The 25,994-nt window shown below is 42.4% G+C and overlaps 1 protein-coding gene across 1 annotated transcript; it reads right to left on the bottom strand.

Moving 5' to 3' along the window:
- Window positions 1-891: 891 nt before the first annotated feature.
- Window positions 892-22,376, bottom strand: si:dkey-121b10.7 (heparan sulfate glucosamine 3-O-sulfotransferase 6). Its single transcript, XM_061810018.1, has 2 exons — window positions 21,919-22,376; window positions 892-1,519 (listed from the first exon to the last, which is right to left on the bottom strand). The coding sequence occupies exons 1-2, from the start codon at window positions 22,374-22,376 to the stop codon at window positions 892-894; spliced, it is 1,086 nt and encodes a 361-aa protein (XP_061666002.1).
- Window positions 22,377-25,994: the final 3,618 nt, after the last annotated feature.

Genomic DNA, 25,994 nt, shown 5'->3' on the forward strand with positions numbered 1-25,994 from the left:
GAAAAAATTTATTTCAGAAGTGTCTATTAAACTCATAGCCCTTTGCAATTATTATTACCAAAAAGAGTGTCCTTCAGTTTCCAAAAGGTTGTTTGTTGAAGCCTCATATTCAGCATAATTGGAAAATAACACAAAACACAATCAAGATAAAAAAATTTTAGTCACCGTGTTCAACAAAATTACAAATTACAAAAGTCCGAGGAAAATCATTTCAACAATATTTTGACATCTTATAAATAAGCATCTCTGAAATATACAGTTGAATATGAGTATGTTTGCGGCAGTTCTGCAAGAAATGTTTCAAAATTGAGATACTCTTGCAACAAAAACGTCACTCAGCAAAGTGCTTGTTAGCTTCTTTTCACCACATCTCCCTGTGCTTAAATCTTTTTAAACTAAAAGAACAGTACAGGAAATTGCTTTGCATGGGAAGGAAATATACATTTACGTTTACTGCGTATACAAGGTGCATCGGAAACTTTCCAGGACTGGCGTCACAAAACATACTCAGTTTTTCAAAGTATCCAGTGTACAAGTTACACAATTATTTATTTGAGGTGATGCCGCCGGAATAACTTTCTGATCTTTTTACTGGCAAGTCTTCATACACCCTATCTTCGGTACATCCTTGTACATTTAGGTTGTGTTTGAAATTTGTCCGTCGTGAGACCAGTCTTGGAACTTTTTTGACACATCTGCAGTAAATCCTAATCTGATCACAGAGTTTGAGCTAAACTGAAAAATGCTGACCGCACAAAACTGACCATTTATTTAATTTGATTGTAGCATGTTTTAAAGCTAAAGGAATGATTGCAAGACCTGTTTTACACAGTTAAAGCTTTGGTAATGCACGTTGTCTCTCGCCACTGTCAACTTTCAAAAGCTTTGGTGTCAAGCTGTGTTGTCCCAGCCGAAGTTCTGACCCGTCATCTGATAGAATTTGAGGTTAAAAGGTCTGTAAAAGTCTCTGAGTCGGAGCAGGATGTCTGAGGGGATCTGGGGATGGGGCCTGCCCTTTGACTTCCCCAAGCAGCGTGGCCTGCTGCTCCCCTCTGGCTTCTTCAGGCAGGGGAAGCCTTTGGTCTGGTTGAAATAGAAGTGCTTGTCTGTCACCACGCGCTTGAGTCCCAGAAAATCCTGGACGCGGCCCATCTCGCCGGCGGGGTCCGACACCAGCCGCTCGCCGCTGACGAACAGGAAGCTGGAAAGCGGGAAGTAGCGCAGCCAGTTCTCCAGGTGCTTGGCGTAGATCCCGATACGCACCGCGCTCCAAGAGGTGTCGATGAGGCCTGTGGTGGCGTTGCGGAAGGCCAAGTTCTTGAAGGACGGGAGCCCCGGCGACTTGGACACGGTCTGCGTGTAGTCGGAAACGGCCCGGGTCACGGGGTCCCGCACTACCACGATCAGCTTGGTGTGCCGGCTCATGGCGAAGACGCGGCGAGGGGCTTCCTTTGTGATAAAGTAGCTGGGGGTCTTCTCCATGGTGATCTGACCATCCAGTGTACGGGGCATCAGATTCCTGAGAGGAAAGTGGGGAAAAATGCAGTGAATAAAAAATGTTTCCGTCGGCTCGTATGCGCTGTCTTTCAGAAAAATCTTAATCTTATTAGGCGAGACTCAAACCTCAGATGCTTTTTGGGCTCCTTGATTGTTATGCTTTGCTATTAGTGGTCTTAATATGTGATTATGTGTCTGACAATGATGGAGTGACCATATCAGCACTGTTAGGGGAGCCTGTAAACGGCTACTGTAGGAAACCACAAGACGACTCATTTCCTTGCATCTTGCTTCTTAACAAACCCGCAGACTGTGGGTTAAAAGCTGTTTGTTGTTGTCAGCTTTCTTACTCAGGATGAGTCACGAGTCAATTAGTTTTCTTTCTTGTTAAATAATGTTAGGGTCCCAGAAGAAGGGTTAAATTCCCACAGTCACCAAAAAGTGTGCAGACCTGGGGGGGTTCATTGGGAAGTGACTGCATCCAGCTACTGATCTCCATGATAACAGCTAGAACTGCAGCGCTCCAGTCACGTTTGCGCACAAAACTTGCACTGGAAAGTGGAAATATTTCTCGCCATATGAGAAAGATGTCTTTTAATTTTCTCTTGGTAGGCTCCAGCTCTCCCGGGATTGTAATAAAGACAAGGAGCGTCGAAATTGGATAACTATTAACAGTGGTTAACTTATTTTCACCCTCACCCGAGTTAGCTTCATGTGTGACCTTAAAAATGCAAGTACAGTTAATAAAGATTTTATGACGCAGACCATTTTATTTCATTCTCGTGCACTGAGCGGCCGCTCAGAGAGGCATTCGTCGAACAACGTTTATTTTTGGTTATAGTTTACGGTGGTGTAGAAGTGCACTGCTATATCGTGAACTGCATTTGTAATATTTCTGTTGACTTATTTAATAACACGAGGGGCACCGAATATTAAAAAACATCACTCAGTGCAGTTCTACCTCTCTGCAGGATACTTCAATATAAAAAGGTAGCCTTGACTTTTATAGCTTGGGAACATACCTCCACCTTTTTGGTTCTGGACAGCCAGTCGGATGATGAGCCCCATGTGGCGCATTACTGTAGCTACCTGCTGTTTTCCCGACAGTGTCTAACTGTCTACTACTTTAATACCACTCTGGCAATGCCATTATCTCTGTAAACATTTTTTTTTGGATAACGCTCATAAATTTGACTGTGCAGGTGCTGTGGCAAGTGTGTGTATTTTTGCAATGAATAATGAAATAACTGGGCAAAAAGGATGAACGCCTGTGAAGATTTGCAGTGCCTACGAACGCGGAGGTTATCCAAGGATAATCTCACCGTGCACCATGTGTTCTCATTAAATCTTGGCTATTGCTTTTGGCTCTCTCCTTATTATTGTTGTAGTCCATTCTTGAGTATTCAAGGTTTCAGCGTGTTGACATATTGCTTGATTCATCGCTCGTCTTGTTGACAATTCAAGTTCAGAGGACACAATACCTTAAAAAGATGGGAATGACGCGCCAACGCAGATTGTCTAAAACAATGAAATGGGAGGGATTGGGAGTGGGGAAAACCCTGATTGACTCCTATTATTCATGCAGACGCTAGCGTAGCTGTAAAAATGGAATGTCGTAACCCCCGCTGTGAGCAGCATCCTGCCAACTTTCCTCATGCAAAAGGAGACAAAAGGGGGGATTTTTGTTCATCTCGGAGACATCTCAGCGGGCAGCAGCGCCAGGTTACAACTAAGAAAGATCTCTCAGATAATTTCAAAGTTTATCTCTCCCTCTGGATCAAGCATACTTGGATGGTTCGGGCGTTGGGGTTGGTTTCTAAGTGAAAGGCTTACAGCGCTGTGAGTTCTGCAGATGATCCTCGGTTGTACGATGTTATAGCAGGGCGACACCAAACCAGACATGGGATGAGTTGTGTTACGTGAGCTGGTGCTCAATAAAATCAGACAGCATATACTAAAACACCACAAGTAGAAAAGTTCAGCAAAACAAACCATTTTCCAAACTGGCTTGTGTGAAAATGTATGTGGAGGACGTATTTCGGGGAGAACTCGTGGCCAAAGTGTGAGCAGCAGCCTTCACTCTGAGGTCACTTTCGCGAAACTGTGGCTCACATATTTATTTCAGGGATGGTGTAACGTGAGTGGTGATATCAAATATGGATCCAAAGAACATTTAACTCCAACTGAGGAACATCTATTTTTTTCTTTTTCCACTGTTGTCGTAGGTACTGCCACATCTACTCGTGCATTTGACACGTTCTCCAATGATCCTCACCAATGTTGGAATTTCATTTTGGATAAGTTTTCCGTCCAGCGCATCGAAAGACACATTTGTGTTGTGAGCCCACGTTGTTACTCTGGCTTTTGCACGATGTCAGCAGGGATGGGTTCCAACTCGTTGTGATCCTGAACAGGATAAACGGTTTAGACAACGGATGGATGCATTTATTGTGTGAACTTTTAGAAACTTAATTTCTTCTTCCTCATAGTCTTTATTGCAAAGTTGAAACATTTTTGTTGTTGGGCAAAATTATGGAAGTAGATTAGTGCCACAAGGGTTTGAATGTGAAATCTAAAGTGAAATAGGATTTGAATTTGAAATGCCACAGAAAACGGGATTTGAATTTGAAATGTAAAGTGATCACATTTTGAATAGTTGTATTTCAGTGTAACTTTTCAATGTTAACCATTCAACTGGCTACAATTCGCTGTCTAAAATTCACCGTCCGTGCCACCAGGCAGTTACTTGCGGTTACAACCAAACACCCAGCCAATAATACAGTTACACTTTTTTGGTATGTGACGTCACGTGACGAAGAAACCGTAATAGCGATTGGCTGGGTGTCCTGCATGGTGGCACAGAGAGTAAATTTTAGACAGCGAATTGTAGCCGGCTGAATTACAGACAGCGAATTGTAGCACCTATTGAAAATGTGATCACTTTACATTTCAATTTCAAATCCTGTTTCCTTGGCATTTCAAATTCAAATCCTATTTTACTTTAGATTTCAAATTCAAATCCTGGTGGCACTAATATACTTCCATGCAGATCCTTACAAATTCAGATTCTTTTTTTTGGCATTTGAGAACTATTTGGAGCTATTCCCCTATCCCACTGTAAAAATAAAAGACTCGATTTATTTATTCGTAGTGTCACCTCAGACCAGAACAAAGGATGATTGAATTGTATTAAGATCCTCTTTAGTTATTGAGTATGATTCATTGCCTAATAAAGGAATAATAAACATGGATAATATAGACAATTGTACAGTGTAGTATAATTTGTTGGGATGGAAAAAAAATGCTCCCAGTGGACTGGCACTAATAAGTGCTCCTTGTGTTGTAATATAAACAGTACAAGGGCTGTCTCTTAGCAAACATCCATGTTGTTTTGCTGGAAAGAAGAAAAAAAAACTTGCACAGTCCACTGACCTCAAGTAGATTTGAAAGCAACCACTAGCCTGCAATCAAGAAGGAAGCCCACACAGCAACGGAGCGTAAGAAGAATTTCGAGTGGTGGTTAGCAGCAAATACACGAAGGAGGCAGAGCAAAAAGAGACAGTGGGAGGGAAAAAAGAAAAGAGAGTCAGGGAATTAAATCAGAAGTCACTCATCAAACTGCGGAAACTATCTTCTAAAGAGTTTTTGTTTTAATATCTTTGCATAGGCGATTTGGTGTCATGTTTCTATGTTAGGAAGAGCAAGCAAAGACTGAGTAACCAATTTCTCAAACATTTGCGTAACCAGGAAGTTACGTTTCTTTTAGCATCTGGTGCTCAGCTACTACGGCGATTATGTGGGCATATGCGTGTCCACACAAACACACACGCACACTACATGTGTGTGGGATTAAGGTTTATTACGACCCATTTATAGGGCAGCGGATGCCAGCAGATTGCTGTTTACTACTTGGATATGAACATGTGAGTGAGGTATGCTGCTGTAGTTAATATACAGCTACCGCTTATTTATACTGAAACATTAAAAAAAATACATTTCTGCATATCCAGGAAGATTGTATTCCGATGGTGGAAACGATTGCTTCTCTAGAGTATTACATGAGGTTAATTAGAGTACAACCCTTGAGTTCATACATTTTGGAATAAAAAAAAAAAAAGTCACCCCAAAATCTGCAGTAGTTAACTTATTCTTCAAACTTATTTATGACTATGAATGTCACAGTATGGCTTTATAATGTCTGAACAGTTGAAGCTTTTTTAATTGCAATGAATGGAACGGATCATACTATTATTTTCCATCATTTCCTATAGAGGGGAAAAAAATGGAGATCGACCAACATCCCAGAAGAGATTGCGGTCAGAGTCAGTGGTTCCACTTTAAAGAAATAGGAATGTACAGTATAGAGACCGCTATGTCGGTATCTTTTATTGCCCTGTTTCCATCTTTCGGCGTACAAATTGAAATTGCATTTGTAGGCAAAATACAAAAAGCCAACACATGGGCACACAACGACTATTTGAACATGCAGTCCAAAGGATGGATTCACATCTGGGAGTAATGAAGTTCAGACCAACACAATGAGTGGGAGAGAGAGAGTGAGAGGGAGAGAGAGAGGCTATTTGAGGGAAATGAGGAAAGTGTTTTTGACTTAGGAAGTTTTTCTCCGCCGCTGACGTTCCGATCCCCGAAAGCTGTGATCTGTGGCGACACTGCCTGGCCGTTGGCCAGACCCCCAGACCCTCTTTATCCCCTCCACCCTGCTCTGCTATGAAAAATGGACTCCTCCAGCCTGAATTTCGGAGTCAGATGGTAGTAATTCCGAGGGCCAAACCACAGGGTATAATCACTGAGGATCATTTAATGCAACTTGTCATCATGTGCAGTTTTCTTTCTTACACGCTCATACATGCGCGCTCTCTTTCCCTTTCTCCTTCCTTCACGTTATAAAAGCGATTCAGCCTTTTTCTTTCAAAATTCAAGACTCCATCTACCCTTCCTAGGGAATATACTGGATATGTGCAAAAATATCAACCTCCTTGACCACTTAAGCCTGAGCGTGTTCAAAGATGTAAAAAAGCAGCTGACTGAAGCAGAGAGGGAGACATTTGTCATTAGTGAGGGCAAATACAGGCCTGAAGAGCTCCTGTGGGCTGATGAGAAGTCAGCAAAGACTCTAATCTACTCCACAAAAATACGGGTAGTTTGTTGCCTCACTTTGCGTTTAAGGACTTGAACTGAAGAAGACTTGGCTCGGTAATATGTCCTTCCAGTAGACCTCAATTTGATTTGATTTGAGTTTTCTTATAAAGAGTGCGGTTTGATTTTTCCCTCGAGCTATCTGACAGTTCTGAACATCAGCCTCGCAATCTCATCTTGCACAAAATCCAGAGGGAAACTTAAAAAAATATTATCCATATTACTATAGGCACGTGTGTGCTACCCAAACGCAAGGTTACCATTGGCAGACACTCCGGGGTAGTGAAAAGTATTTTTTTGCCGTAGAAGTTTCGCTTCACTGGGGTAGGTTGGTGGGAACGAAGCGGAAAAATTTGTGTAACTGAGAAGAAAAGTAGACAAGTGCAAGGCCTGGAAGCCGCAAATGATTGAGAGGTGGTCAGTCAGGGTCCTCAGAGAAACCACAACAACCTGAAAGACTCAGGAAGTCACCCTTTGTCGTTACTTCGCTACACGTTTTTTGTTTTGGTATGTTTGATATTAGGCTAAGGAAAAAAAAAAAAACAACTTGGCAAATTATGGGCATCCGTTGTGTAACTCAATTTGATAATGTGATTTTCTCGGTATGTTAACAAGTGACCGATTCGACGACAGCGATGTCAAAACACGTTCAAAGGACTGAAAGCCCTGTTAAATGCGCTGGCAAGTCGGCAGCGATGTCGTTCGAGTGAAGAAACGCTGCACTCTTGGAGTCTTAACTGCTTGTCCTTGTGGCTTTTATCCGGAACCATCTTTTGCATATCCTAAAATTAGATGTTTGGAAGTTGGCTTCAGACACAAAACACAAACAACAATTCACAACTTTGAATCCTTTTAAAGCTTAACACTGAACAATAAACCTGCACATTATGTTTGTGGCTCAGCACTCACAAATTCCTGTGGTTGGATTTTTAAATTCATTTAATTAATTTTTTTTTTTTGGGGGGGGTGACCTATCCTTTGTTATTTGCTGAAAACGTAACCTAGTTGCTGTTTTCATGCTCAGGTCAAAGCAATAACAATATTGCTTTCGCGCCACCTGGTGGCAGGTTGGTGGCAAGGAAACAGTTTGAAGTGACTCTGGGAACTTAATTTAAACAAAAGTAGTCCTTTGCTGCATTTTAGTGGCATTTAAAGGCTGTTACAAAGTCTTTGAGGGGGGCTGTCAATTAGTCACAGATTTTCACGAATAGTGGGAAGTACCTGTGAGTGCAACCAAGATATTTGTTTAATCAGGGGGCAATAGGAGGAAAACTACAGTATTTTGAGGCCAATACTATATTCAAGAACATAAACAGTGAGCCCTTTTGAAACTACATGGGGCATTGACAAATGTATTTTCTCAAGATTTTTGCCTTATATTCAAGAAAAAAATGGTTTAAATGTGTTTGTAATGCGATATCATTTTGATGTAGGTGGCACGGTGGATCAGCTGGAAAGCGTTGGCCTCACAGTTCTGAGGTCCCGGGTTCAATCCCGGACACGCCTGTGTGGAGTTTGCATCTTCTCCCCGTGCCTGTGTGGGTTTTCTCCTCCCACATCCCAAAAACATGCAACATTAATTGGGCACTCTAAATTGCCCCGAGGTGTGATTGTGAATGCGACTGTTTGTCTCTATGTGCCCTGTGATTGGCTGGCAACCAGTTCAGGGTGTACCCTGCCTCCTGCGCGTTAACAGCTGGGATAAGGTCCAGCACTCCCTGCGACCCTCGTGAGGATAAGCTGGCAAAGAAAATGGATGGATGGAATTTTGATGTAAATGTATGTATAAATTATTTATTTTAACATTAAAAAAATCATTTAAAGAGATAAATGTATTGAAAATACATTTATAATACATATTACATAAATACATATTACAATTACTACAGGAACTTCATAATGCAAATACTCCTTCGGCCCGATTGAAGGACGAGGTGTGCCGTATGTGGCCCATGAGCCATAATTTGCCCACCACTCCTTGAATGTGGCCATCATTTCATTTTAGTCTTTAACGAAATGAACAAAAATTAATTCACTCTCACATGTATGACTTTTTGTGTAAATTGTCACAAAAAGTATCCAAGTAGTGCTATATAAAACAAAGTGTGGCTGTTTATAATCTAGCTGCATGTATTATCATCCCTGCTACCTTATAATTTCTTTTGCATTAAGCTGCTGAAAACCGATCTACTCAATTTTATTTTTGGAAATATTTTTCCACTCACGGCATCTTGCTTACTCCTGTGATTTTCTGCCCCGCCCTCCCAGATTGTTTTCACCTGTGTCGCGTTACTTTTCCCGTCATATTGAACTATGTGCGATGGCTCGTCGCTGTGCCAGCTCGCCCGTTCCTCTTTGGCGCTCGCATTCCGGCCGACTTTCTCGGTTTCCTGTTCTCGCCTGCATAATTGCCCGCCTTGGTGAACGTTTTTAGTTTTGGGCGTTCTTTGTTAGGACACCCTGTGTTTGGATGCTGTCTGTCTGGATTCTCCAGTTAGTTTGAACACATGTTGACTGTTTAATGAGGCCACCGGAAGTCCATGTGAGGAAGTTAATGTTCATTATTAGCATGTTTGCAAGTCACCACTGATTACTCGCCGTTATCGAGTGGGAAAATCTGCAGCCTTGTTCTTGTCGGGCCCACATGTGGCCCACTTGTCTGGCTTTATCTCGAAGCTGCTCGGGGGCCCCGGGGCCCCGCCCTGCCCTGCCTTCAGTGAGTGCTCTCTCCTAAACACAGGATGGACGGGATGAAGATGGGGTGGAGAGATGAGCAAATTACAGATTCTCTTTACTTCCTGACCCCACTGATGTCATAGTGTCCTCGCCACAGTACCATAATTGGGCTGTTAAAATGGAAATCTGCGGTGGACTGCGATATCCCTCTGGATGAGTCCTGTGGAATACTGTATACACAAATAACACATTTCATTCATTAAGAAAAGTGATGGCATTTTTTTTTAAATGGGTGTGGTTTTAAACCATATGCCACATTGGTCGCCAGTCATAGATTGATTACACTTCCACCCCTTTACTCATTAATACAGCTTTTATGTCACCAAGGCATGTTCGTGTCTTCCAGTAAACATAATTATGTGTTCCCGGAGAGGCACGAACTCACAAACTTGGGACAGTCCAGCAGACTGAATGCAGTTCGGCTCAAAACGCACCATCTTGTCCTTGATGATGTCCACTGGGTTAAGTAACAGGCAAAAGTTTTAGGCCACCACTCTTTATTGTTTTAATTTTTTATGTCATTGAACATATCAAGGTGGCACGGTGGGTCAGCTTGAAAGTGTTGGCCTCACAGTTCTGAAGTCCCGGGTTCAATCCCTGTGTGGAGTTTGCATGTTCTTCCCGTGTCTGCGTGGGTTTTCTCCGGGCACTCCGGTTTCCTCCCAAATTCCAAAAACATGCAACATTAATTGGACACTCTAAATTGTCCCTAGGTGTGATTGTGAGTGTGGCTGTTTGTCTCTATGTGCCCTGCGATTGGATGGCAACCAGTTCAGGGTGTACCCCGCCTCCTGCCCGTTGAGAGCCGGGATAGGCTCCAGCACTCCCTGCAACCCTTGTGAGGATAAGCGGCTAAAGAAATGGATGGATGAACGTATCAATTATCATCATTGGTAGTAGGTGAGTTGGAGCCTATCCCAGCTGACCTTGGAGCACACCCTGGACTGGTCACCTGGTACTAAATGCTAGCCTGCTGCTGCTAAAGCTAAAAAGCTAAATGACTCACGGTTGCAATGAAATGATAATGTTCAGATCAGTTAAAAATTAAACGAGATTTTCCAACATGCTCTAGCGTTTATCTTTTTACAGTCAAGCGAAACGCAAATATTTCCTCTAATAAAACCAGTCCTCTAAATGAGCGTATACACAGGAGGCCGCCACACATGCACACTTCAGACAAACTTTAATCGACTCGGTGTAAAATTGTCTGGCAACTCCCCAAGAGCTGGCCAAGAAGAGCGTTCGATACAGTCTGATCTTGACAAGTCACTTCCGAGCAGCTTCGACCTGCTGCTCTCTGTGGTGATTTTGGTCCATTGTTTGCAGCGTCTTTGAAAGGAAATAACAGACAGCTTGTTGGACTGGAAACAGCTTTTCAGTCATTTGCTATTAATATACTACTGTGCAGTCTCTTTTAGGCTATATTTACACCATGTTACCAGCAGGACATGTCGTGAGACAACGTGAGATAATGGGATGGGCAAACGTGATGGGCTGTGATTGACGAGGGCGCCAGACGATACTGCGGCAGTCACAGTGTATATGAGAAACATTGTCGGCCGTAGTACTCGGGGTGAACGCAGCTAAACTTGACAGTACGAAATAGCGGATATCAAAACTTGAAGGCAATCTGAAGTGGAACGGGAAGTATGGGTCGTTCCTAGCATCCCGCAGTCCTTTCAAGTTGTGTCCTGTCTTTCTGCCATTGGTGTGCATTTTCTCTCGATTTGACACCGTTCACGCTGCAAGGAAGGGTGTATACAGTTTTGTTACGTTCAATCACGGTGATTCTCCGCACGGAATGCTTTACGAGCCTGCGTTCTATTATGATCTGACACTGCAGGGCGGTCTGGGAGGGTCCGTCCCATAAATAGAAAACGGGCCCACACTTTGCTGACTACAACTACCCCAAAGCTAAGCCATGTGTTAACCTAGAATGCCAGCCTTGGCATAACTTTTTAGAACGCCCAATGTGGAATGAGAAAGAGCTCACATTTTCTGGCAATGGATTGTGTAGTATGGATGTAGTATGTAAAAATTTTGACAGAAAATGAATATTATCAAACATTTGTTGAAAAGCAGCATACGCCCCCTATCACCGATGCCAACTCTGGACCGGCGCCTTGCAGCCCGGGCTTCATCCAACTCTGCCAGGCCCTCAAACAAAATTTAAAGATGCCCGGCATCCAAAGCCTCGAGGGGATGTGTGAAATGTGAGGGAGCCCATTAAATTGTAATATGGGCGGGAGGAAATGTATTGGGATCATTGTTAAATCATGAACCAAAGCGCATTGGACCGTTGAGCCTTCGGGACTCAACCAGAACCCCCCCTTTCCCTCCGCCCCTCCTCAGCTGGTCACGATTACTGTGATTGACAAAGAAAACTTGGAAAAACTTAAATACAGTCAAAAAACATGGAACAAACAGGCTGCCCTGGCCACACGGAACATAGTCCAAAAGTCGAGAATTCGCTGGGAATTTGAAAAAAAGTACCAACAAATAATAGATGACTTAGACCACTTTCAGAAAAATATGACATTTTAATGGTGAAATATAGTGTCTATGAACGTATTTTCAGTACAGGGTGTCTATCATGTTTGTCGTGCTATAGCCGGAACTACTTTTGATGCTCATGTTCCAGTACAATTTCCTCTAACGTTCCCGTGAGCTTGTGCTGTGTTTTGGAACGAGGCGAACCATGAACTGTTTCTGGTTATTTCCCATCTCTGTGTCTTGTTCTGCGTGTCCTCACCATTGAGCGCAGGCTCTCTTCCCGGCATAATTCATCTCATTTCCCCCCCTCCCCAAAATGAGCCCCAGCATCGCTGACAGCTGATTCTTCACTGTGTGTTTACGTCAGCGAGACAGGAGGCGCTCGGCAAGAGTTTTAACACAGACAGATCTAGAGGGAGGTGTGTTTTATCGCAAACACTTTTCGGATGAAAGCTGGTTTTCATAAACTGACTGACCACCCCCTTTCTCACCCTTCTTCGCATGGTAGTCAGACATTAAACAGAAGTGGACCCCAGTGACAGCTACACACGCATACTGGATACACACAATCAATAATTACCTGGCTCTCCAGATAGAGTAGTGACGTCAACATAGAGTTCAACAAAACGCAACAGTTCATGGAAACCTTTGAGGGCCTTTTTGGTCCTTCACCAGCAATGGTTAACATAATGAAAGTGGGGTGTGAGTGGGCAGCGTGAGTAAACTTTCAAAAACAATGTTGTTGCTCAGGCTTGATCCCAACAGTGTTACTGCGTAATTAAAATGGGGAGGATTGCGTTCCATCACCGCATAATTGGAATAAATTATAGACGTTATAATAGAGGGATTCAAACCTAAAATTAGCATTTCCTTGCTATTTGTTTGTCACGTTTTCATTTTACAAACATCAAAGAGCTGCACAACGTGACGATTAAGCCGTGGCACTTTCGTTGTGTTTTGAATCTTGAAATGATTTACATTTGACTTCAAGCTGGTGCGTAGTTGAAACGATATTTTGCATAAACTTTCAGGGGATGGCCACAGAGCGCCAAGGAGGCAGAAATGAAATTTGTTTGTCTTTAGGCTTCCTGTCAAGATTATGTTTTTCTTGCAAAGATGCAAAAACCATGCGTGCATATTGAAGTCTTTGGAGTAATTGTTTGCTTTGGTATATGGGACTGAGCACCGCTTTTTGGAAAGGCTGCGTTTTATTTCTCCTGACAGATGAATCACCGTTTTGTTTACCACACTTTGCAAACGTGGTAACGAGGTAAATTTGATGTTTTTCCAGGGTCCCGAAAGTGAACCCCCCCCCCCCACCTCCCAACTCCCACAGAGTCAGGGGCGCCCACCTGAAAAAAGACCAAAAAATAAGCCTTCGAGACGAGTTACGGCTTTCTACAAGAAAGTAGCTGGATATATGGATCATATCATAATGCACAAAAAAGTCTTGAACTTTTTTGCAAAATCCAACAGGAAGTCAACCATTTTTGTGTGGGGGAGCTATTTTGACTGAACTACAGAGTTCATCTTTTGCTCAAATTTGCGTAAATGATCACTGATTGAAAGCTGGTATACGAAGTAGTTAGGCATGGCCAAATTATGATGCTTTTATTTATTTATTTTTTTGCTTACACAACATATCCGTAGAACATGGATTTAGGTTTGATGATCATTCCCGTTTGTCATGAAAAAAGGAAGTTTGAAGGCCCGTATATCTCTCCTTGCAGCTTTAATTACTATTGGTTTTGTTTCTGGTCACTAGAAAACATCATTATGTTGTATCTCACTCTTCATTGGAGGCATCCTCAAAACATGAGTAGTTTTCCGTTCATTTAAACCATTTAAAAATGATTATACAGTGATTATGTGTGACAATGTTCAAATGTGACATTTAGCATTTCCTGTACACTTGATAACAGTGGAAAAAGATGTTGTTTTTTTTGTCTAGTTACAGACAGTTATCTTCACTGATGCAGCCATTTAAAATTAATCAGTAACTCAGTCAGACTTCAATTCTCTTGCACTTTTCAAACATTTAAAATCCTTTGGCTAGCAAAAGCAAGGTAAGCAAACAAACCCAATGTCACTGACACATGTAAAAAAAGATGCACGCATTCACAAAGAGTTCTGGAGTTGCTGCAGTGGTACATGCTACTTTTTTCCCCCCAAAAGATCAGAAGAAAGGGCGTTACATTCATCAATTCTGCAAGTGATATAAGCAGCTTGTCTCCGTGTTGGCTTAGGAACAAAATGAATATACTTTGCTGATGTTTTTCAGATGATAAAAGCTGTTCTTGGTAAGATGTCTGAAGTGATGTTCAAAGGTTAAAAAAAAAAAAAACAGTCAGCACTTAGGATAAATACAGTACATTGAAAGCTGACACATTTCAGAAAAGGAATGTGCCATCTTTCACACCAGAATAAAACTGATGGATTAAAATGTTGTAGATAGAAATAGATCGAAGCAACGGCACTGAAAACCTGGAGTTAGTCACCAACAGACTGTAATTGTGACTCATACGCGGCTCACGGAGATCCAAAATGTGCTTCACGTTGTCACCGGCATCTGCCACAATTATCACCGGCGGGATGAGACCCGGCCCAGAGAAAGGTCGGCCAATGACGGCTTGTCAAAATATTGACGACTGACGACGTGGCCTTTCTCCATCCAGGGGTGGAATCTATACATGTCACGAAGCACTTTATCTTGTCATGCTTGATTATACCTTAGTTTCAGCTTCATTTGTATCGAGTCATTTGCCAGGCTTATGATATACCAGAGAAGAGCTGTATTTCAAATTTGGACTCTCTTTTAATTGACACAGTAGGAGAGGTATTAATTTCAGAATTTGGATTGCATCCTTTAAAAATAACAAATACACAGATGTCATATTTCATCCATTTAGCAAAGTGAGGAAGCATCTTTTACTGTGCGGTTTTTGATCATAACTCATATTAGCATCTAGCATTAGCAGTACATTGCAATGCAAAACAAGAGCTTTTTTATAAAAAAAAAAAATGCTGTCATTGCAGTATTTGTTGAACGACATGTTTATTTTGTGGTTATTGTGGCTATTATTTTATGCTATTGGGCTTGACGAGAGGGGCAACAGCTCTCAGTATCATGTAGTGCAGCGCTAAACCACTTCACGCTCCACTAACGATAACCATATTGTTAGCTTAATAGCTCTCTAACGTTGTCAATCAAAAATTGAGCTTTATATTCTTTGAAAGTTTGATAAAGTGCTTTTAGATTGTGCAGTTGCTCCTACTTTTTTCGCCCGGCGAGCACATTTCTTTCCACTGAAATTGTAAGTGCATGTAGCGCTGATTGCTTCTGACATGCATCCTGGTAAAAGTATTTCCTTCAAGCATCGATGCAGCTTAAAAAGCATCGAACCCCTCCCCGCCCACCTTTCCATCTTCTGCACAAAGCCTTCTTTCTTTCAGCATAATGTATACATTGCTCTTTTTTTCCACTTCAGAAAAACTGGGGGGGGGGGGGGGGAGAAAAGAGCACTAAGAGGAATTCAACCAAATATTCCCTTGTGATCGCTCGAAAATGTACTGAGAGGAAATAAAACCTGGGCATTCCTAGCTAAATCGCGCTTCTTGCTCCCTTCTGAATTACGCAATGTCTCTTCCTTAAAGAGACAAGAAATACGGGGGCGGAAGATGAGTCGATAAGCAGACAGATTTAGAGACGCTGACCTAACGAGACAGAGAACTTGCCCGTTGGTTTTAAATTGCACTGTTTAAGTGGCCTCAACAAGCCGATAAATCCACCCTGGCGAGACCCCCGACCTTGAGGTGTAAACGTCACCGGTGAAGAGGAGTAACAGCCCCTTGTCAACAAGATTGAATATTCACAACTTCATGCATTTCTTCTGTAATGGCGTGATAAAGGGAGATGGGAAAAGGATCAATAGAATGGCGCAGTTATCTGTGATCACCATGGCAAAATGGCGACTTTATGCTGTGTAATAATAAATATTTAAACGAGTTGCAGCGACACCGTTACCGAGGTGTGTGATCTCGCTCTCTCTCACACACACACACACACACACACACGCACACACACACACGCACACACACTTACGCATACACATGAAACCTTCACTCTCCATCAGGAAACCGCAGAATCACTTCCAGTCGATGGCAAATCTAAGGCTTTTCCACATATAAGCATTTGTTCTAAAACAATTTGCCAAATGCTTCCTTTAAGGATGTCCATGTGTTTTGCTTGGTTAGCAGCTGAGCACGGGGGCCAAGGCTCGCTCGCTCGCTGCAGCTCAAAGAAGCAGACAGCACTTTGAAAGTGGAGGGAATCAACGTTTAAGTGATACTTTCCAGCTTCGCTTTCACATGATTTCTGCTGGGCCTGGCATTCCACGCGTCTGTTTCAAATCGATATGGAAGTCGCCGCGTACTTAGCGTGTGATTATGCTAAACGAATAACATCACGTGATATCTGGATGCCGTATGCGGCGAAACAAAGGATGGCGGCGCGAGGAGATGTAAGGATTTTGAGTGGAAGAAAGGAAAAAGAGGGGGAGAAATGAAAGAGAGGAGCCCTTTGACCTTTTAAAACAAAATCACTGCATTGGTTCCAACGTTGAAACCAGCAGAGAAGGGGACATGGAAGGAAAATCTGGCAAATACTCGAGAAGGACAATGACTTTGAACCACCGCTAAAATGTCAAAGGTCTCCTTTTTATCCCTTTCCTTGAACTTACTTTTTTTGAGGAGAAGGAACATAAACAGAGGGAATAAAAGAAGAGACAAGGAAAGGATCCAATCATCAAACCAATTTCTATAGCGCTTGTCTCATTAGGGTTGTGGGTGAGCTGAGGGCCTATCCCGGATGACTTGAGGAGAGATGCACCGTTTGCCCCGGACTGGTCGCAAGTCCACGGCGGTGTATAAATAAACAAACATCCATTTTTGATGGAAATAGAAATGAAATGGGGGAGAGGAATGGGGGGAAAAATTAAATGAAAAGGGGAGGACAGTAGTGATAGTAATTTGTCGATTCTGAAATGATTGGATTAAAAATAAGAAAATAATTATTTTGGGAAATTTATATGCCTTTACACCTCTAGAATATAATCTATGTGCCCTGCAATTGGCTGGCAACAATTTCAGGTCGTACTCTGCCTCCTGCCCGTTGAGAGCTGGGATAGGCTCCAGCACTCCCCGCGACCCTCGTGAGGATAGGCGGCAAAGAAAATGGATGGATGTATAATCAGATGGATTTTGTTCCTCCCTCTCTCTTATATTATATGATCATTTTGCTGTGAGACAACATTAGATGGATGCGGTTGGCGAATGATAACTGCCTCACTTCCCCAACCAGCAACCAAATCTCAGCATCATATGATTTGAATGAAAGCTCAATAAAGGGTGGAGATGAGATCAGGTGCAATTGTGTCAGAGTATGCCAAAACTGCATCAGTATAATTCAAATCCCATCATTGTGCGGTACCAGGTGAAAGGTCGGGGGGGAGGGGAGGGCCGAGCGCTCCGAAAATGGCTTGTTTGACTGCGGCTGGGGGCCTAATCCCCGTCATCCCCTGTGCGAGATGTCGCCGAGCTGTCCGTGTTAATGCCTGACCTGTCATTATGTGGGTGCAATCCACACAGTGTTGACGCCTGCTGTCAGCGGATCAGAAAGCGAGCTAAAACAGTACTTTTCGTCACCGGAGCGAGGGGACAAATAACAAGCTGAATAAGAGTGTACAAGGTTTGACATCAACGGGAAGTCATAAAAGGAACATTACAGGTCTTGCTGCTGTTAACCCTTTCTAGTGCTTTCTAGGGCTCAGTCACCAGAATAAAACCGTGTCCGTAATTGCAATTGTTTCATCGTAAGTGGCTATAAAACAGAAGACATATAAATGAATATAACAAATTAAAGGTTCAAATCAGAATTTGTAAAAGACTGGAGATGATCATGCCAATGCTGCAGCGATCCAAACTTCACTGAGGCATTGAATGGCAATTTAGTATGGAGAAGAGGGAAAATTTAGGATCTTGATGGCTTTCCCATAAATCTGACTTTTGTGTCTTTTTTTGGGAGGGGGGGGGCATAAAATCTAAGATTTATAACATGATGTGAGAGTTGAGAAGTCACTTTTGGATCCGTACATTCGAACCAACTATAGAATGAATAATTTTGAAATCCTAACATCTTAATTTTGGCATTGGCTGCTTTTAGATAAGTGATATTGTCAAAAAGAAAACATACTAAACCTACATTATGCCATTCACACAACACACACACACACCATTGGTCATAAAGCTAATTATTATGCACTTGAGGGAAATAGGCCACTCTATTGTGACAATGTCATAAAACCAATAGACATCCGTGGCAGTATATCGCCATGACGACCACTATTCCTTGGGCATCCTATAATTGTTTCATGCAATCTGTACATAAAGCTTATATAAGAGTTACAGTTGGTGTCAAAAATGAGTTGTTTGTGAGTAATATTGACTTTATAATGATAAGTTTGAAAGATTGATAGGTATTATAGAAAGTCAGATAATGTACATAGCAAATTCAATAATAAGGTCAAGTTTAAAATGTCATGGATTCATGCATATACAGAAAATGAGGAAGATGAGAATGACATTGTACTCTTTTTTTTGTGTATGTAAAAAAAAAAAAAAAGAGAAAAGGACAGCATCCTGTACGGTACTATTGTATCTTCATGTTCAAACCGCCCCCTCAATTAAAAGCAGCGAGAGAGAGATTTCACTAGCCCACAAACGAACTATTCACACCATTCAAACGCTCTCATCACGAATGCATTAGCTGAGCAACAATGTGAACCCCAACCTCCTCCTTTTTATTGCACCACCGTTCTGAAAAAAGCAAAAAAAAAAAAAAAACCCTCGAGCACACACGCGCTTTCATCCACTGACCCACCTGAGCCTCTCCTTGGCCTGATCATTACACGACTGTATAGATCCGTCCTCACGTCTTGAGCCACTTCTCTCTTTATTACATCCATATCCCCCCCCGACCTTTCCATCTTCATTTGTTTACACTCAAGCCGCGTTCTCCATTTTGCCTCATTCAAAAATCGGGTTTCAATACGATTCCGTCGCCGTGAAATAATGTCGTTGCCATGATGCGTTTCACACCAGTTGAGTGAGGAGCATTTGCAGCGTGCACAACGGGCCCATCCCTCCCTCCTCTGTGATCACACTAGCCTTGGTGATGAAGGCCACCCCTGGGGGAACCGACACAGACACTTTGGGAAGCAGCGTGTCAGCTCAATAAACAGCCATTTATTGGTAGGAGACTGAATACGCTGCCATCCTTGGAAACTCTTAGCGGCGCAGCTCGCGGAGAGTGTCGAGCAAGATGAATTAGTTCACGTTTGTGCACACGGATGATTATGAATCAGTGGGGACTTGTTTGGAAATCATCAGTGCTCAATACAGATTTATGCAATCTATAAATGCTGTTATTAAGTGCATTCATGGTAAGCAATCGCCGGATTGTAGAAGATGCCCCTTGATGATAAATGATTATTCTCTATGCCAGAAAACCCTTTCTTTGACTGGATGTTTGTTTCTCGGGCCTGTCATATCAAAACTTGGCTCCACTTTCCTTTACTGCAAATAGAAAAGAAATTCCATATGAAAATCCTCACACATTTCTCACAGAAGATGAAGTTGGATTGCTACACTTTTCGTGTATCTAGCTATGCGTTTGCTGAGCCGCTTATCCCCACGGGTCGGGGGAGTGCTGGAGCCAATCTCAGGTGTCATCAGGTAGGAGGTGGCGTACACGGGGGCAATTTAGAGTCTCCAATTAATGTTGCACGTTTTGTGGATGTGGGAGGAAACCAGAATGTTCCGAGGAAACTCACCCAGAACATGAAAACTCCACACAGGCAGAGCCGGGATTCAAACCCCGGTCTTCAGAACTGTGAGACCAACGCTCTACAGCAGCTCCACCGTGGGGCCTTGTTTTCTCATATTGCTTTTTTTATTTTTGCGGTATAGCATGATCATGTTTTATAAAGTTAAAATTATGATGAAATTAGCCTGTCTTGACATTATTTTTCTTCATCCAGTCTACCTAGATGTTAAATTTATAATAAAATCACATCCACTCCCAGGTACTACATTGAGCCAGTTTGGCTCTCGAGGTAACATCTACACTCGGGATTAATTATCGGTCTCCACGGTAACAGTTTGAACCGTTCCTCTGACAAATAGGACCCCAGCATGTACCCAATCTGTACTCATTTTACAATGGTGTGGTCGTACTGCTTTAACAGCAGTGTTGTTTCAGGACCGGTAGCAAGATATTGCGTCACTAAAGGTACAATGTTCTACACAACTGGGCCATTCTTTTGGCTACCAGTCAAGCAAAACACGACCATTGGGTTTTGCAACTTGTACTTTGCATGTCAATGTGAGCACAAATGTTATATAACACTAGTTTGCTCTTGGCTGCTCACAAATTCAAATCCACTTAGGAGCTATAGTTAGCAATATTTGTATTATTTTAAGTTCACAATATACTATTAGGAATTGGTCAAAAATGTGTCTTAAGCACTTTAAAGACTTTTTTTTTACCAAACATAATTTTGATGTTATGTTTGAGACTATGTATTGGGACTGTACTATGTAGGGAACCACGCCAGTGACAACATTGCATCAGTAAAATGATTCCCACCATCAATCGATCCATTTTCTGAACCGCTTATCTTCACTAGTGACGTGAATGTGCTGGCTCCTATTCCAGCTGACTTTGGGCAAGAGGCGTGGTACACCCAGAACTGGTTGCCAGCCAATCGCAGGGTACATGCAAACAAACAATCATTTAGACCTAGGGGCTATTTAGAGTGTTCAGTTAACCTACCATACATGTTTTTGGGATGGAGAAGGAGTACTTGTAAAAAACTTATACATGCAAATTCCACACAGGCAAGGTTGGACATGAGTCTTCAGCACTGTGAAGCAGATGTGCTAACCAGTTATTCACTGTGCCGCCCAATTTACAGCAGTAATTCTTAGTGTAGTATGGGCAAGTACTCCCTCTAGTGGTACGTAAAAGAATCACTTAGAAATTATAATTCAGTTGTATTTAACTTTAAAGTTACAGTATATACAAACATGTTTGGGTATGTTTTTTTTTTTATTTATATGGGCTACATTTTTAATGAAATCGTTCTTCAGTACAATTTTGGAATTAGTATTTTTCCTGCACAGTGGCTTACATCCATCCATTCTCCACATTGCTGATCCTTTTCAGTGTTGTAGGGTGCTGTATATGCAGCTGACTTTCAGGCAAACCTTGAACACACACCTTGAACTGGTCACCAGAAATACAGTAGTGACTGGCTATATCAAAGTCAGGCAAATATACAGTTAAACAATCACTGACTTATGACGCTATTCAGTATGCTTTGTGACTAAAACATCCCTCTCATTTTTTAAATGGACACTTGGGCCTACTGTGCTACTGGACTATATTTTAATGTTGATCATGATAAAAAAAAATACTTATGTGTAAAAGGTTTGAGAACATCTGCACAACTGGGCTATATTTTTGCAACAGGTGACGCAAAACGCAATGATCAGGTTTTGCAAAATGTACTTTGCATGTCGACAGTGTGTGTACACGCGTCTTTGAAGATAGATTATCATCCCCAAGGGAAATTAAATGACGACAGCAGCGATATTCACAGTACACATACACTCGTAAATTACATAGCAACCAACAACATTATGACGTACACATGTACATTATTGTAAATTCAATTCGATGTCATCCATAAACGGATTTAAATTGAAAAAAAAACAACTTTCCAAATGTCTACCTTTCCTTCCAATGCAATATTTGAATTTGTTGTGATGTCCACTCCAACGTTTTATTGGAAAATACAATTCTGGATTGACATTCCTACTTTATTTTGCGCGGCATACTACTTGATAGCTGATTTTTTTTTTTTTCAATTCTGATGTGATTTGGATTAATGATTTCGTGCGCCTTCTGCTCCTTACCTGTACCAGTCCAGTCCCTTATCGTAGAAGCGGTCAAAGAAGTGAGGCTCGGCTCCGACCGCCCTCACGTCCGGATGGATGCGCAGGAACTCCAGGAGAGCTCTCGTTCCTCCCTTCTTCACCCCGATGATGATGGCCTGAGGAAACTTTTTGCTCCCAAAGTTGTTCGCGATGGAGATGCTGTTGTTATTTGCGGTAAAAGCAACGTCCGACAATTGGTCTCGGACAAAGTGCGCACCGGCTCGCCCCGGTGATGCCTCGTGTGCGTCGTTTTGGACATTTTTGTTTTTGTGGTGACTCTGTTGGTCATAAACGGGTCTGGGCAAGGACTCGCAGAATCCGTTGAGGCAGTAGAAGAGATAAACAAAGAGGATGATCATGGTCAAGAAGACGGACAGCTTGGACTGCACCTTCAGGTGTCCGAAGTTGAACGCAGCTCTCCATCTACTACATCCCATGAGTCTTCATAGTTATGTTTTGATTTTTTTTTTTTAAAAGGCACGTTTTCAAAGATGAAAAACGAAAACGTCCATTCTGAACTGGGGCATGTGGCGCCGAAATTGTGCCGCGTGCGTCAAAACGCTGCGCCCCATTGTCTTCGTCTCCGGATCGATTAGCTCAAGACCAGCACCTTAGTCCTCACGGGGGAGGATTGGGAGCTCGAGTCCGACTCCAGTGCTGCGTGTCTCTGTGGGGAAGCACTCATCGGCTCATCCCGAGTGACTACCGCTTCCACGCCCTCGCCATCAAAGCGCACGCCCCTCCATCGTCGGTCGCCAACATCAGTGGCAGACGTTGACAGAAGCCCTCATAGTTCAGCGTTTTGCAAGCAATTTTGCAGAAATGCACTTCATCCTATCAGGAAAACATTAAGACGCGCAATTTTCTGCAGTTTATACATTTAATGGTTACATTCACCAAAGCCGCAGCTGCATTAGCTGACTTTTTTTTTTAGTCAGATTTATGGGGCACCTGCTGTTTCCGAGCCCCCTTTGACCCCACAAAACGCCATGGAGCCACCATGTTAAACATTCAACCTTTGCACTCTTGCCACACTGCACAGGTGCCTCTGGGTTTTGCTCCTTTCTCCCTGTGTTTGTGACTGTGTGCGCACACAACCTGCGACAGTGATCCAGACTATCATCAGCTTTCTATTTGCTTTCCCTTTTTGTGCAAACTGCAAAACCAACAGTGGAACCACAACCTGGAGAAATGTCTGGACGGATTTGTGTCAAAAGTCAAACAAGGCTCAGAGTTCCAACCCTCCTTATGATCTGGCTCGAGGCCTGCATCAAGCAGGGGTGTGCAAACTTTAGAATATACTCACTGGCCACAACATGAAGACCTTAACAAAAATTTGCTCTCTTGAAAAAGTTCACATTTACCCAAAATATTCTGCGCAGAATGATCCGACGCAGTTCTGACATTCACAATGCTAACTGGTAGTGTAACAAAATACACAATCTGTTTGGATCACAATTTATTGGCAACTTCAAGCATACGTGAGGTGCAACATGACAGCACATCCATGCAGATGTCACACCAGCGGGGGCAGCAGGCAGTCCCGATCGAGCCGGGCCTCCTCCGACCTGGCAGTATGTCAATTTTCCGGAGTCCCTGAACAGCGGCGACATCATTTCTCCTTCTGGAGTCTCCACGCAGTCTGTCATATTGATCAGGCGCCATGTTGGAAAAACAATCAGAGCTGTGCCACTTTGTTGGTCTAGAATCAAATTTCTTGAATTGAAATCTTGTCAGACTTTGTCTTCTTATTGTGTTCATTGAAATTTTTTGAACAGATTTGATGCCCAAGAGTTTTACACAATGTATTAGCCTCAAGTATATTTTCAATTTCAGATTTGTTTAGCCTCTAACCAACTTAATCTGAGTTTGGGAGCTAACATTAGCTAACAATGAAGTATAGTACTCAAGAATTTAGCACTGGCGCTATGGAGTTGTCCAATGACAAGCACAGCTCTATATTGTGTGTTTCTTTCTTTAAAGCGTATTTATAGGGGAAATGCACTGGTTTGCTTTAACAAATGTATCCAATAGGTCATGTAATATGTACTCTATTTTGACAATGTGATGTTAAATCCTCTCTCATTTAATAGTGTTTTGAGAAGATTTTTATCAGCAATTACGAATTTTCAGGGGCGCTGCCATTTTCCCGAGTCACATGACTTATGTGCGGGGATGTGACGTGTTTCATGCCGCAACAAAGGCTCGATTACGTGAGACACCCTTTATGCCCAGTGCTGAATTTTCGGATTTATCCTCGTCTGATGAAGAAATAGCAGTATCAGTTGATCGGGAAGACGGAGGAATATTTCCATACACAGCCGTGAGCACAGATATAGGTCATGTGACTCAGGAAAATAGCAGTGCCCCTGAAAATTTGTAATTGCCACTAAAAATAATCTCAAAACACTATTAAACGAGAGAGGATTGTCAAAATAGAGTACATATTACATGACCTATTGGATACATTGTTAATGCAAACTAGTGGATTTCCCCTTTAAGACATGAGGAAAACATTTTTCTCAGGTTTTCAGATTTAAAAATGTATATGTTCATCAGTTTGGAGTGTTAGTATCAAAAATTGCTGCTACAATGCCTTTGATGCTTGTTAGAACATGTTCTACATGCACCTGGGTGGAGCAAAAATTTTTGTGTTATGATTTCCTTTTTCAATCCTAGAAAGTAGTTAGTCAAACCTGTTAGAGTTACAACATCTTTTCCCGGGGGAAGAGACTCCGATATGTAACGCTTACCCTTGGGCCTTGACTTTGTGGGGTGATAAAAGGACTCCTATTGTAGTATTTTTCGATTTCTGACCTAAAAGTGGGGATGACGGGTTTGTCAAGAGTATGTCAAAATATGATTTGTGTAGCTATCAGTTGCGTACTGTACAGCGGAATTTTAATGCTGAGTGACATTAGGAACCCCCCCCCCCTCCACCACCACCGAAATCCTCAACCACACACACACATACTGTTAACACACCTGCAACCGTAAGCAACATCTTCTGCACTGAATGCCTGTCCACCTGTGTCAGGTATTTGGCTGTGGGAAAGTAGACAGCTGTACAAAGCTCAGCATAGGCACTTGTGGTCTGTAATCCTCCCCAAATTCCCTTTGACGGCCACTGGCGGATGCTTCAAAGACGGCGTCAGTATCGGGCCCATGAACGCCATCCACTGTACTTAAAACAAACACCGGTGGCATGATTAGAGAAATATCAAGTGACATGCATATTTGTTGTTTTGCGGGTAGAACTATGTACTTTTTCAGACTTCACACAGGATTTTGTGTCCTCGTGCCACTAAATCCACTCACACTTTCATGTCTAATCCATGTTTCCATCGAGCGGTACGCTTCAGTTTGACTCATCTCGTTTGGGTTTGGATCTTTAATCACTACTTTGCTATTGCAGTAGCTACATCTGTTATAAACAGTGGAAGATCCTTCCAGTGTGACAGTGCAACCCACCAATTACATTTTTTTTTTTTAATTTTAAAAAAAGGATTCCAATCGAGAAATAGAGAGTGCAAAATTCCACTAGGAATCACTGTTTATACAGTAAAACCCGGCATATTTCCAGTTTGGTGCTTGTGAATTCACCTATTCATGGATTTTCTTAGAAAGTATCATGCTTTATTTAAGGGGAGGAAAAAAAATCATTGATTTAACTATTTGTTGTCTTTGTCATCAGGCCAAAGCAATAAAAGAATTACTCTGGTGCCTTCTTGTGACTCCTTGGCGTTGAGACCTATGTTGAAGTGAGTTAAGAAGCTTCATTTAGCCAAATAAAAGTGCTTTGTCGCCATCTTTTGGCCACTTAGTTTCCAGAAATATGTTGAAGTGAGGCAGCATGGTGGAGCAAACTGGTTAGAGCGTTGGGCTCACAGTCACGAGGACCGGGGTTCAAATCCCAGCCCTGCCTGTGTGGAGTTTTCATGTTCTCCTCGTGCCTGCGTGGATTTTCTCTCACACAAGAAAAACATGCATTTATTGGAGACCCTAAATTGAGCCTAGGTGGGATTTTGAGTGTGACTGTGCCCTGCGATTGGCTG

This window comes from Syngnathoides biaculeatus, chromosome 22 (genome assembly GCF_019802595.1).
Source record: "Syngnathoides biaculeatus isolate LvHL_M chromosome 22, ASM1980259v1, whole genome shotgun sequence".
Lineage (NCBI taxonomy): Eukaryota > Metazoa > Chordata > Actinopteri > Syngnathiformes > Syngnathidae > Syngnathoides > Syngnathoides biaculeatus.

Excerpts from the sequence above, each read along its gene's own strand:
- si:dkey-121b10.7 (XM_061810018.1), bottom strand. The coding sequence starts at position 22,376 with ATGGGATGTAGTAGATGGAGAGCTGCGTTCAACTTCGGACACCTGAAG. Across the intron at positions 1,520-21,918 it reads AAGGGACTGGACTGGTACAG|GAATCTGATGCCCCGTACAC; the intron begins GTAAGGAGCAGA and ends CTTTCCTCTCAG.